The 14,309-nt window shown below is 34.7% G+C and overlaps 1 protein-coding gene across 3 annotated transcripts in view; it reads right to left on the reverse strand.

Annotated features, from left to right (window-relative positions):
- Window positions 1–14,309, reverse strand: part of SKAP2 (src kinase associated phosphoprotein 2) — a 116,573-nt gene that overhangs the window by 76,756 nt on the left and 25,508 nt on the right. The window contains exon 1 of one of the 3 annotated variants that reach the window (XM_068674242.1): window positions 4,567–4,706. The exons of 1 other annotated variant lie outside the window; for it this stretch is intronic. In XM_068674242.1, coding sequence (XP_068530343.1) covers window positions 4,567–4,624 — 58 coding nt within the window. In that variant the 5' untranslated portion in view covers window positions 4,625–4,706. Of the gene's footprint in view, window positions 1–1,039; window positions 1,069–4,566; window positions 4,707–14,309 lie in introns of those variants that run through there. One more of the 3 variants, XM_068674243.1, reaches the window with a different exon arrangement.

Consider the following 14,309-nt stretch of genomic DNA (forward strand, 5'->3'; position numbering starts at 1 on the left):
AGCAAATCTAATTGATTTTAGAAACAGATATGAAAAAAAGCATATCATGGTGTCAATGAAATATAAGAGTTCAATACATTAATATTTATAAAGTACTGCATGAATGCAACTTAAATTAATTCTTTAAGACAAAAAAAGACATTACCCATTTGCATTTCAACAAGTGAAACTTTTCCATCCATTTGACAGAGGCGAGACTATAAAAGGTCTCAAGTTTCTCCAATAAAAGTGGAAATTACATCTCAATATTTCGTCAGAGATTAAAACAGAATTTTAGATGAATTATCTGATACAAAGATGGAAGTGAGGGTGCTGCTTCAAGATCTACAGAAGTAGAGCACTTTAAGACAATTAAATGATTTCCCTGCAGGCAATGTCTTTTCAATCCAAGCTAATGACATCATTTAAGGAGGATGGTCCATTTAACTGAAAGGATCTTTTACAAGGCAGACAGACAGAAGGCAATCCGGGAATGTTTTCAAGGACTTCCCATATTTCAGAATTATAATGGTGAAATGCCTACATCAAAATCTTAAACTCAAGCATTAATCAACAAAATGAAAGACTAATTTTATAAGAAAAATGTAATAAAACTCATTTTAAGAAGTTTTCCCTTCATTATTTTTTCCTTTAAAGGAACCAATTCTCTCCTAATGGTAATTGTGCTGCTTTGGAATAATGATAATACTCAAGCAGCTCAGTTTTAGGCTGCTGTTTTTTAAAGTGAAGCCAAATCACTTCTATCACTTGAAAGTTGAAGAGTAACTTTCATAAACTTTTCCAGCAGTTTATTTTAATTTGGATAGAAAGCATATATTCTACTGCCTTCAGAACCTATTTCACTTTTGGTAAGGTCTACATACCAGCCTTTAAATTGCACCATCGCTTTTTTTTTTTTAATTTTATTTTTTTAAAGAAAAAAAAATCCCCTAAATTGACCAGGAAGGGAAAATGCAGGGATTTTGTTTGTTTGTTTCTGTAGTAGCAATATAATACAGTGCTGTAACTCTTGGGGAGCATGGGGAGGGAGGTACTATACCTTGTGTTATCTTCATGATTTTTCTGATTCTGAAAACCAGAGAAGAATGTGTTTGGTTTTTTTAATCAGTTAAAGGAATACCAACATTTTCTCATTAAAATATTATCAAAATTAAAGCATTATACAAAACTTCAAACACCTTTTGTACTTCAGAGGAAGGCATCAGCTTAAACCCAACCAAATAGTCTTTTTACCATTTACAATAACACTCAAAGCCATGGAAGTTGTATACGCGTTTGGATGACATCTGTTAATAAATGATGTGGTTCTGAGGAAAGAAAAAAAAAGTTTACCCCATGTCCCTTTAATATCCATTTCAAATTGTCAAAAACTTCAGAAAGCTGGAAAGTGTGAGACGTAATGGAGAGATCTTACCATGTAAGCAGGAGCTAGAAAACAGAGCTAGTCCTGGCGCTTAACCAGATTCCTTTTGCAATCTTGGATAAGTCAGAGCTACTTTGCCTCCACTGCTGCTCTTTGTAAAAGAGAAGCAGTATGCACTTATTTCTAGAAATGCTGTGAAATGTTGTTGGTTTCATTGCATTAAAAAAAAAATAAGAAACCACAGGGGAAAAACATTTCATTTTCTGGCCTGCTGTGCTGCTTCGCTGAATCCCCCTTACCACAGTACCCCCACCACCATCACGTTTTCAAAGTAATGTAAGCAATTTGTGGGAAAAAGACAGAAGGGCCAGGGGAAGGTTACAGCATGTATACAACAAGGATGTCACGTTATGTATGCACTGCATGCATTTCAGAGAAAACTGCCTACTTTCTTCTGTGGTAGCTATAGTATATAGTAGCTTGACAGAAAAAAGAAAACCGAGAAAAGGACCATAAAAGAGGATTCTGGTGATGAAAAGCAAGATGATTCTGATTATCTAAATGAAATTATTTTCCATGAAAAACAATTTTTGATCCTAATAACATCACCTTCTCCACCCCTCCTTTTTCAGATCAGATACAAATGCCGTTATCTAACATACAAATAGCTCATTGAAAACGGTGGTCGGTAGGGACATATTTCAAAGCCAAGATTTTCCTTCTGTTTGAACATGCACTTTTTTTCAATTCTCACTTCCACTCAAAGAAAAAATATCACCTGTAAAAAGTAAGTTTAGCTTAAGGACTTATTTATATATCCAAGCTTTTATCATTCTACCTCTTTCCCCACATCAGGAACTTGGAGGTGGCACAACGGGTACTATGACAAAAGAAAACGAGTAAATGTGCATAACCAACTTTCAAACACTCAAAAGAGTAGGATTCACCACCTATGTAGAAATTCATACTATGGCAATAGTAAATGATTCTTTCAAGTACTATTGCTATGAAAGCTTCTACAGATAACTGTGTCCAATATCACAAACTATGCTGAATATTAAGGCCTAGATATAGTAATACGGAAATAGAAACAAATAAATGGTAATACACAGAATAATACTGCTGCATTCCTAACCAGTGGGATTTTTTTCCTGAGTTGACAGTTGTATTTTTAGCAGAGGATGTGATTTCTTTGGGCTTCAACTGACATGACAGATTTAATTTCAACCTCTACTACACACCTGCTGTAGAACCTAGGTCCTACACTAGAATATTTGCATATCCGCTTACATACTGCTTCTCCCACTTCTTGTTTTTATCCAGATTCGGTTCTCTGAAGCATGGACAAACTCAGATTAAACACACATACATACAGTGTAGAATTATAAAGCTGCCTTGATCCAATGAAAACAAGATGACAGATGAAACATACGCTTGTTGGCAACTACCTAGCTTTCAGTTCTTTTTTTTTTCCACACCAAAAACTAAATCAGCCTCAGACTACGTACATAAACTGAATTGCTATAAGCAGTCAATGAATGACTAGTAACAAAACTGTATCAACTTTCATTACAGAGGTTCCTGCAAAAATATTTGCATCTACAATAGCTATGTTAATGCAGTGTCAGATTTCCTCATGTTTCCTGCAGTTCTCTGAAAACCAACATACTTTGACAACAAATTCTTGAAAAACACCTGACAGAATTGTGATAGAGAGCACTGCATGGAAGCCACTCTTTGACAATGAAGATCTAGAGGACAAGACTCCAGGATCAACTTCGTCATGTATTATCTCCACCCATATGTGCCTTCGTATCACTACCAAGGTCCATTTCTGTGCAAAATTAGAAGTATATTCTCTTCATTTAATAAAATGACTAATCACTCTGCTATTTGTTCTTAGTTCATGAACAGTATTTTATTTAATTGTCCGTGTATTTAGCCAAAAACACATACTGACTAAAGATGTCATTTCTAGGCATGGAAGGGAAGCACAGCACACAGAGATAGCTCTGTTCAAAACCACTTAAAAATCAGTGGTGTATTAGTTAGAATAATCTTATAGATGAAAAAGCTAACATGAAAGTCACGAGAGCTGGGACTGACTCTCTCAGTCCCAAAGGATCCATGAAGAACTACAGAAGCATCATCAATGTAAGTATCAAATCAAAAGGACAAATCATAGCCTCATGCGTACTACAGTGGGAACCAAAATAACTAGTTACATTGCAACCACATCCTTCCTTACTGTAATGCTTACCATAAAAAAAAGCATTGTTCTGTTTTAATTCTTAGAAGGCTAGGGGAGAAAAAAAAAAGATGCTCCTAGTCTGAGCTAGTCAATTTGTCAGTTTTTGAGGTGATTATCATTCTTTTAGCTTGTTCAGTTTCACATACACATTTAAAATCACAAAAGTTGTAATCATTTTGATTCAGTAGATCTGCTTTATATATAAACCTTTGTGGTTTGTATTTGTGATTTTTCTTCATTGAAGGTAATTTTTAATTTAATATCTGAATTGCAACTAACCAGAGAGAGAAAATATGTTTTATATACATAAAGAGAAGACACTCATTATACAACTTGGAGAAGAAGAATCATAGAACTTAAAAAAGACTGGCCTAGGGATTTAATTGAGGTTCAGATACCCAAGGCACTTTACAAAACATAGCAAGCAGCTATTTGGTAGCAACATAGTATGGTATGATTCACTGCACCTCATTATTATTCCCTAAAAAGGAAAACAAAAACAAACAAAAACTCCCACAAAATGGCTGTTTCCAAAGGACAAAGGCAATTAACACAAACAGAAAAAAAAAAAATGCAGTGACAGTGTATCAGAGTGGCAAGGGAATTCAAAGATGCCATACACATTAAGGTATATTTCCTAAATTAGGTCTGAAAGAAAACAAGAACTGTAGATTCCTCAGACCTGTTTAAAGTTAAATTTACCCCAGGTTGAAAATATCCTAGGAGCACAAAATGACTGAACTAATTTTCCTTCTCCACACATGCATTTATAAAGGTAGAAAACCTTCTAGATAATATCTTGCAAAAGGAAAATAAAATGCCACTAATATAAACATGGCAGCAGCGTAGTTGCAGCACACAGTCTATCGAAAATAGCCGTAGTCATGCTGCCTTCAATCTTTGTATGTTTGGTGTATTGCACATCTTAAAACATACATTTATTTCTGCCTACCTGGAGCTGTACAACCAGAAGTGATCTGTAATAAATTTATACATAGACTTCTTAACATAACCAAGAGATGTTTCTAAAGAACATCAAAAAATAAACAAGAGATTCTTTATATGCAGTATGGTTACATTCATACAGAAGCCAGTCACCCAATATCTCAATGATTGTTAATGAAACTGAAAGCCTAATTAGCAAGATGAGGGGACTAACCCCAGCGTTCTGGCCCACCTCCAATTTGAATAATTGGATCCACCTATGCAAAAATCCCCCTTGTCATTTCAATTAGGTAAGATATTCCTCACATCCTGCTCTTAAATTGCTTGGTATTGTTTAGAGTGCCATTGTAAAAGCTCCTGCATTCTGCCCTGGAGATAGTTACATTTTCACAGTAGCTATGTGGCAATTCCTATGTATTTTAGTAACTCTGATCAAAAATCTAGTGCTTACAAAGGTTCTCTACAGTGAAAAAACAATAAATGCTAATTCATTATGTATTAGAAAGAAGCATGACACTAGTGTAGAACACATGTAACACCCCAACTAAAATTAAGTCATCCAGGTGTAAGCATCTCTTTGGCAATTCAGCAGCGTAACAAGCAGCCCCACCTTATCACATTGTCATAAAACCAAGTATCTCGGAAATTAAGCCAAAGCTAACAACTCTCCCTACAGCCTGTAAAATCCTTCCAGTATATTGAAACACTCTTCTAAAAAATTGTATGTACATACTGAAAATTTAATATTTGAGAAGTCACAGCCCCCCAGAGCCTCCATAACAGTTGCACCCATCTCTACATCTTGCTTACTGCCCACCCATATGCACACCCCATATACCCATTCCCCATATTAGGCAATGATTCTCCTTCACCTCTTTCAGTTTCTCTCACCCCCCTTCTCCCCACCCTCAAAATTCTCAAAAAAAAAAAAAAAAAAAAAAAAGTCTGATCTTTGTATTTTGATTTAAAAGTGTTTATCTGGCTAAAAAAAAAAAAAAAAAGAATTCCTAGCTGAAAAAAAAAAAATTAAGACTCTGATAGGTTTAACATTTACTTAGAGGGACATCTGGGGCTTATTATTGTCTTGCCATATCAGACAGCTTTCTTCTTCTCCTCCTCTAGCTCTGAATTGCCACTGAAATGGTTATTAGTAAGTAAACTCCTGGATGCTTACGTTAGCCAAGCTAGTATGGCCCACAGACCTCTTATTGTGCACTCCTGCTCCAACTCTCCGGAGCCCTTAAAAGATATAGTTTTAACAAAGTAGAAAGTCCACATGTGAAAGAGCTCCTCATTGTTTTAGTTATGAAAGCTAGAAGGTATCTTTTAGTTAGGAAAATATGCAAGCAGATATCTGCATCAAAAATTCACATTACCACCAACTGTACCATTTCATGCAACATTTCAGTAACCACATCAGTAATTTATTGCTCCACTATAGCAGTATGGAAACTTCCACAATAAAACACAGGAGCGAAAAGAGCTGTAAAACCATAAAAAAAAAAAAAACTTTGCTTTTTTTCTTGCCCTGCCCTCCTAGGACTGTAAATCTCAGGCTTTCTTTTTCCTAAATTGTCTTTTTTCAAGGATTACCGGTGTTATAAATACCTTTGCCATCTCCTGACTAGACAGATTTTCTTCTGTAGACTCACTTCCTGTGGGAAATGTTACATTGAAAAGTACACACACACCATGTATTAAAATTGCAACCACTGTTACACTTCTGTTAAAACATTAAAAAAAAATAATAATAAGACAGCTTTCACTTTATCACCACCTTCCATAAAATGAATATCACTCTTGCATGGGAGATAGTAATATACATATCCAAAAAGCTATTTCAAAATACAGTAGAAAATAATTTCCATTAAGTAGACCTGCTGGGGAAAAAGCCGCACACACCAATGATTAAACCTAAGTGTGCATCTGTCCTTTAAATACGCATAGCGGTAAGCGCTGACACGCAGGAGCTCAAATCATGGACAGCCTTGCTGCAAATACAGGTTTGCACCAGGCAATACTAAATTAAGAAGTACCTACGATAAGTTTGCAAAAGACAAAGGAAAAATTGGTTGTAAACTCTTCTGCATTGCAAAGATTTCTTTTGTCTGTCAATCAAGAGGAAAGTATTATTCCACCATCACAAAAGGAAAACCTTTGGAGGCAGTGTAGGTCTGTGTGTTGTGCAAATGTGCAGTTGCTAAGAAGCAAATATGCTTCTCTTCTAATCAAATAGCCCAGCTCAGCAATGCTGCTGGCTTGGGGCAAGAAGCAAATTCCACCAGCCACAAACTTAGAAACAGTCTTGAATTATTTGTTGCTGACCGCTGGCTGAACCCTGTCCTGATGAGCACCATCACCATTAGCCACTTCTCAGTGTATTCCATCAACCGATGGCAATAGCAGCATGCTGCAGCTCAGGCTACAAGAAATTGATCAAACAGGGTAATGAGACTATTTCTTCATGGAGGTTATTTTAAATGAATATAAATATTTTCTTTCTACATAATTTGCCACAAAAGGTCACTGAACTCCCTGCGATTCTAAAGAAAAATGCTGTAGTATCCCCTTTATATATTTGAGTTAGGATATAGCCAACAAACAATTCTGGGCATTTTTGATGATCGTGTAAATCTTAATGAGGTGGCATCCCAGACAATTGATTAGCGGCAACGTTTTATCTTCACATTTAGTTATGAACAAAAAGAAGATTTGGTGCTATTTTTGAAAATCATGATATATCAACCCCCTTAAAAATCTTTCATGAGAGAACGGATTTTGTGAAGCTGAAGACTTATACTTTTGCTACTATAATAGATCACGTATATTTAGCCATACTTACCATACTTGGCTTTATAGCAGCTTCTATAGATTCTTTCAACTGAACTCATACATTAAAAATACCCACTTTGTGCCAGAGTCAAGTTGCTGATAAGGAGACCCACGTTCAGACACCTTGTCTTTCTTCCTCTTCTTTAAAAGACAACTATAAATAGATACCAAAAGGCCCTTGGAATTTAATTCAAACCAACTGCTACAAAAACCTCACAGCAAGGTCTTCTCTGCCCCACTTAAGATTTTTACTCCTATCATTTCCAGTACTGAGAAATTTCTCCAGTGCCGGGAAGGAACAATAATATTGATTTAAATAACAATTTAATTGCATTTTATTAACACAGACATTAAACTAGGGTAGTACTAAGACTATGATAAATAAATAGCGCTGATGATTTTCTACTTTTAGGGCTAATAATATACACATTTTCCAGTAGGCCACTAAACACAACTGTTCAGTGTTTGAGAGTTCAGTGTTGAACAATTGAACAATTTTAAGAAAGTACTTTTAACACAGACCGCTAGAAGAAAACGCATATTTACACATAAGGATGAGTGTAACTCATTCATTTGAGACATGGCACTTGAAAACAGTGGCTCAAATAAAAAGACTGTAATATATAAAAATTAAGGGATTGTTTTAAAAACTAGCCTTGTCCTGATTAATCGTTCACTAACATATTAAAAAGAGAAGGCTTTGGATTTTATTTTTTTATTTTTAAAATACCTAAAATATTCAAAGCTTTCTTTTCTTTTTTTTTTTTTTTTTTTTTTTTTTTAAGCAGAATAAAAATGTGTTATCTGGAACTCTATTCTTCATATTCTGTTGGGATCCTCAAGCTTTTTTTTTTTAATATGAATGTTTCTGAACATTACAAGAAATAGAAAAAAATGAACTAAATAATGAATAAATAAATAATAATAATAATAATATTAGATCAAGATGATTCTCTCCCTGCCTCACATCCCCATTAAAATACTGTTTACAGAGCACTCTTCTGAATCATTAATACTGTCTTGATATTTTGTTTGTTAGTGAAACACATCTAAGACTTGAACAGAAGAAAGGAACTCAGATGTGTGTTCCACTGAGCCATCCATTTATAGATTTTTATTTTTATTAAAGGAAAAGTTTACAGCAAAAATAAAACTATAACTAATAAAAGGAAAGATAGCTCAGTTGGCTGGTTCTTCCAAAACATAACGCTTGTCACTTCTGTCCCACAGACCCTTCAAATTCTTATAAATCATTTATACTTTCTTTAAAAAATGAAGTTTCCAAAAATGAAAGAACAAATTCTACAATCATATTGAACCTCTAAAATAAACTGAGACAACATGCTAGTGCTTCTCAAGAAGTTCAAAAATCATGACAAACTATTTTAAAGATGGGTGGAAGATGCCAATTCATACTTAAAACCTTATTTTTCTTTAGAGAGGAAATTCCTTATAAAAATAAAAACCCCTAAGCACAATCAGCCCTTTACAACATCAATAAAAAACAATATTCATTTATTAAAAAATAAATAAAAAAATCAGCATCTACTAGCAGAAGACATCTCATCAGCCGACATATATTTGACAAAAATCAGTGGAAACAGCAAAGAAGCCAATGCAACTTCTAGTGCCAAGTAGCCAGATGGCACTGCTGGAAAAATTATATCTACAGACTGGCAGCTTGATCCCATGATTATTGCCCAAGGGAGGAGGAAGAGGAAAACAAGAGGTATTTCAGTGTGATGGAGTAAATCAATTATCACCAGCTCACTATGGCATTTTCACATTATTCTTATACCACATTCTAAATATCGCTGAAATGAATGAAGACACTGGAAGATTCCAGCGATCTTAGACAGAAGAAAAATGTACGCCATATAATAAAAAAGCAATACATACTTAAATACGTCTCGATCAGTTTCATGACATAGTCCATAATATTTCCAAGTGAAATTTGCAAATGTGTTTGTGGTTAACAAGAAAAAACAAACTTCCTGTTTTCCAGGTTTTATTTACTGCTTTAAATCCCAAATGCTATGCATAGAGTTTGGTTATGTATAGAGACTACAGAAGAAATCTCTGCATTTGCCAATATTACAACTACATTCTTCTGTGTATTTTCCACTCTTAATTTGCAGATGTATTACATAAATACAGAATAACCACTTTGCTAAAATATTCCCAAAAGCTTTGGTCAAGAATGTTTGTGGTAGTCTCACCAATTATTTCTCTGTTAAAATATAGTATTAAAGCTAGTTTCTGAAGAAGCTATTAGAAGAAGATAAATTACTCCATTCTTTTTAATTCATATAAGAAAAGCTGTTATAGATATCAAAAAGACAATCTTTCCCCCCACCACCTTCATATGCATACAAACTCAAATTACTGAACACAAAATAGAAGGGTAAAAATGTGTTAGACTCTCCACCTGGAAACATGCATGGTTAATTTTTTTATTTATTTTTTAATTGGAATTCAATGACAATGCTACCATTAACTTATTTCGCAGGCAACTGTAATATTAAGGCCCATTTCCTGTATCCATGCTTGAGAAAGAGTAATTTATCTGTTATCTAACAAAAAGGACTCAGACCACCTTCCCTCCACTTGTCTCCACATTCTTATCTTACAGCACACCACATACGCACTACAAACATCCTTCTGGCACCACTCACATTCGTTCTGTACTCATCCTTCCCCTTGCCTCTTCAATACAAAGTGACAAGGCACAACTGTGGATACATGAAACACATAAATTAATTGCATCTTTGAATACACATCGTATCTTCTCCATACAGAATACAGAAACACAAAAGTCGACAGTTGAACAACAAACAAAAAATTTGTATTATATGAAGACTAGGGGATATCACTGGAAAGTTATTACCAGGCTGAGATGTACTTGTACATTGAGGCTGACAGAGTTGAATATTCAGGAAGAGGCCAGGAAAATCTTGTTTAGACCACAAGAGGTTTTCCTCCATTTTACAGTACAGGCTCATTCATAATGCTTTGCCCAAAATGGGCCCACAGGAATTTCTGACTACCAGCTGTAGTGAAGACAGGGATAATATCCTGTTGGGATATTACCTTTCATTATTGTGATAGTGGTTAATAGGTTCTGATTTAGGTTAGTTAAGAAATTGTAGTAATAATTTTAGTTTGGAAAAAAGTCAACATTCAATATTTTGGTTTCCCACTCTACACTTAATCCTACTTTGATAAGTAACCCAAGTGAACATCTACAAAGAATTACTGAGCAAGCTATTAATCAAGCCAACACTGTCTAGTGACAAATATCTAAGGAAAGTATGGTTCCTGCTGCAAATTTTTAAGCAATGGACAATGGTCACAACATCATCTTTTTAGAATGACAATAATGAACTTGCCCATGCAGTGGGTATTGTAAAGATCTGATTTGCAATGGGTTGTTTCCTGTGTTCACAGCACTTTGATAAAACTTTTTATGATATAGTCTACTTTTTCATTCAAATTTAATCTCAATTTAACAAATATTAAACCACTGCAACCTCCTCCTTTTTTAAAAAGAAACAAACATGCATTCAATGAATACCTGGATTGCATGATACTTGACAGTAAACAGGTCTTTCTTCTACTTCCTTAAGCTCTACAGATGGACTTTGCACTTCTACAGAAAGTACTAATCACTTAAAACACAAAAATAGGAATATAGGGAAAAATCCTTTTTCTCTTCTTTAGTGTTGATATACATACACTTCCATACATATGATGAATTAAATATGGGCACAAATTCTTCATCATCAACACTGAGTTTAAAAAAAAAAAGCCTATACCAAACTTAATTTTTTTTTTTTTTTTTGCAAGGGTATACTTTTTTCAGTCAGCTCTTAAATCCAGGCCATGACATAGAAACACAAAGTAGCACACATTTTACATATTTCTGCACAGAAACCACAGAACCCATTATGTTTTTGTAGGGTTTGTTCTCCTTTGAGATGTCTGGGGATACTGCATGGTGTATGTTGACCCACTGCCCTGTCTTACTAGGTAGATACCAGCAAGGAAAACATTCCTCTTGCCTAGAAAGCAAAGCAGCAACAATCTGTTGGACTTGATCACCTCTGGAGGGGTGCTGGATTATCACCCACCCCAAAGTGTTACTGAGGTAGCACGAAGCAGTGTTCTCACCTCTGTTTCATGCATCTGACTGGTCCTGGGAGGGAAGGAGTAAGGAGCAGAATGGAAGCTGACTTGATACTGTTGTTTAGCAGGAAGAAAGAGGAATTACAAGGAAATCACATGGTAGAAATCTTTTCAGCTGAGGAAAGAGTTAATAAGGTCCTAAACCCATAATTGAAAACCTTATCCCGTACCAAGGAAGCTGAAGGAAAGTCTTCCTGCTTCCTTTTTATTTCAGATTCCTAAGAACTGATCTAGAAAACATTAAGCCAACAAGCAACATAAAATAAATAGAAAAATCTATTGCATTTTAGCCTCCTGTTTTTTACCGTAATATTTAGATAACTTAAATAAAATTATGATCTAATATGAAGAAGAAATGGCTCAAACACGTTATTTGTTTTTATTGTGGATATAGTCCTGTGTAGTGGTGGAGCATACATGGCTGTTTTGTTATTGCTCAGTCACTGAAGCAACATAGATGAAATAAAATGAGCAACAAACCATGTCATTTCTCCCATGGGAGAAAGGTAAATGTTAAAAGAACACAGGGGTTTATTGTTTAATAGGAAGTTTTTCATCATGATAATTAGAAGTTCAAACGTTTTAGTATCATCAATTTGTACACACTGTTAACCTACATGGTATCATTTTTAACTTTACCATTGACTTTAATAGGGCCAGAATTGCACTTAAAACTTCTGTTCCCTGACAGAAATTCATCCCTTCTGTTCTATGCAAATGGTTTAAATCAAAATTAATCAGATTAGCTTTCCATATTTTAATGTACTTTATTTATTTTTTTTTTTAAACTTCATGCTTCTCCAAAATTAGTCCTTGCTGCTATATTCACTGCTATGGATCCTATAAACAAACAAACAAACAGCTCGGTTGCTTGTTTTTTTCATATGATTTAAACAGCAGTTACATTTGGAGAGTTACAAAGCCTCTTCTCAGTCTCTGGATATATTCATGACAAAAGGAAAAAAAAAGGAAGTATACCATTGTCACGTCCTTTATGGACCAGAAGAGTCAAATGTCAAGAGACTGACAAGAAAATTTTAGGATATATCCCCCTGCTAGCAAGCACAAGGCTGCACTTGGACAAGCTGCCTGCGCAACACTGTGCAGTTGCACCATGAGAGATTTTTAGGAAAGATGAGGCAGGTGTCTGCCAAGAAACATCTCGGGCATGGGAAAAGTGATACATTGACTTTACTCAGAGGTTCCTCCTAACCAAAGGATCTTCTTTATAACTTTTGACTATTATTTCAACAGGGTTAACACCTTCTTCTCATCTATTAAACAGATTTGAACCTGGGAATTCATACACATGTTCCCACATGCACCAGTATCCCGTTCAGCTTGGGAATTCAGATTAAATGAAGAGACATGCGTTTCAGTCATAAACTGAATTTGTAAGATACTCTTCATGTTTTAAGCTCCTGCTTAGTATGTTTTACTTTGCATTGTGTTCAACTTGTATAGATTTCTATTCGGGGTGACATTATTCAAGTGTTCCTCTTGCCTAGAAAACACTGAAGGCTGCAGATCTTCAGATTGTCCACAAGTGTCTCAGCGAAACTAACTCCCTGACATTATCAGTCTATTTAAGAATTTTCTACTAAAAAGCATATTTTATTCATATGCTATAGTCAAGTAGGATAATTTGAAGAGCATACAAGTCCCCAGACACATTTTTAATACTTCTTTCATCTTCACATGCTCAAGGCAACATTTCTAGACCATCCACAGAAATGAAGATGACCTAAATTATTTTACTAGCATTCACTGTGATCTTTTTAGATCTAGTAATTACCAAATCACATACTCCCTTCAGAGCTAAATATAGAAGTATCTCCTTCAGGAGCAGTAGGTTCACCCACCGTAGTTACAAAAATGAAGTCAGAAAGTGTGTACCTTAAAAATAATAGCATCATCGAGTTTGATGCTATTATTAGAATCAAGTTTCTATACAATAAAACAAAAGATTGTACTGTTAAAAAAAAAAAAAAAAAGGGATCCTAAAAGACAGTTGTACTATTAAAGCGTAGGAAAGTTCCAGTTTGGCATAGATATGGAATCTAGATTTCTTATCATCCCAAGAAACCTGAAAATTTAATGAAAATCAGTAATTTTTCCCCCTTAATATGACTTTTTCATTTAATTGATTTCATTTAATTATCATCTCAACTAAAAATAAGCTTGTCACCAACTTCATTTAAAGTTTAAAGTAAACTAAAGTTTAAAGTAAATAAAGAAATGAATAATTTCACTTTTTAAGTATTTTGGTATGCTTTGGTTCCTAATGTATCTAGAGATATATTTTCTACTCCATATATTCTTTAAAATACAGATAGAAGGGGAGTAAGAATTTACAAGACGTAACGTTGTTACACAACGTACTATACAAAAAGCTGTCATTTAAGTTGCAAGAAACCTAGTCATCAATAAGTGAAAAAACACCCCGCTCAAAAATCAATTATGTTGAGTCTTTTGTATAGAGAAGTAGTACACCTTTCAGGCAACTGGTATTAATGAGCAGACATGGCTATAGAATCTCCATCTGTTTTTCTGACAAAGCTGTGACTACTCCAGTCTCTCATTGAAATTCCATTAATCTGGTGCACCAAGGACCAATGCGAAAATCAAAACTCCATCTAACCCTTTATCAGCTCACAATAACCTACAAGTGAACTCTGCCTGTTAGCATACAGCAAGTTATGATTTTGCTATCAATCAGGCTGTTAGCCAATA

This window comes from Anas acuta, chromosome 2, assembly GCF_963932015.1.
Source record: "Anas acuta chromosome 2, bAnaAcu1.1, whole genome shotgun sequence".
NCBI classification, from domain to species: Eukaryota; Metazoa; Chordata; class Aves; order Anseriformes; family Anatidae; genus Anas; species Anas acuta.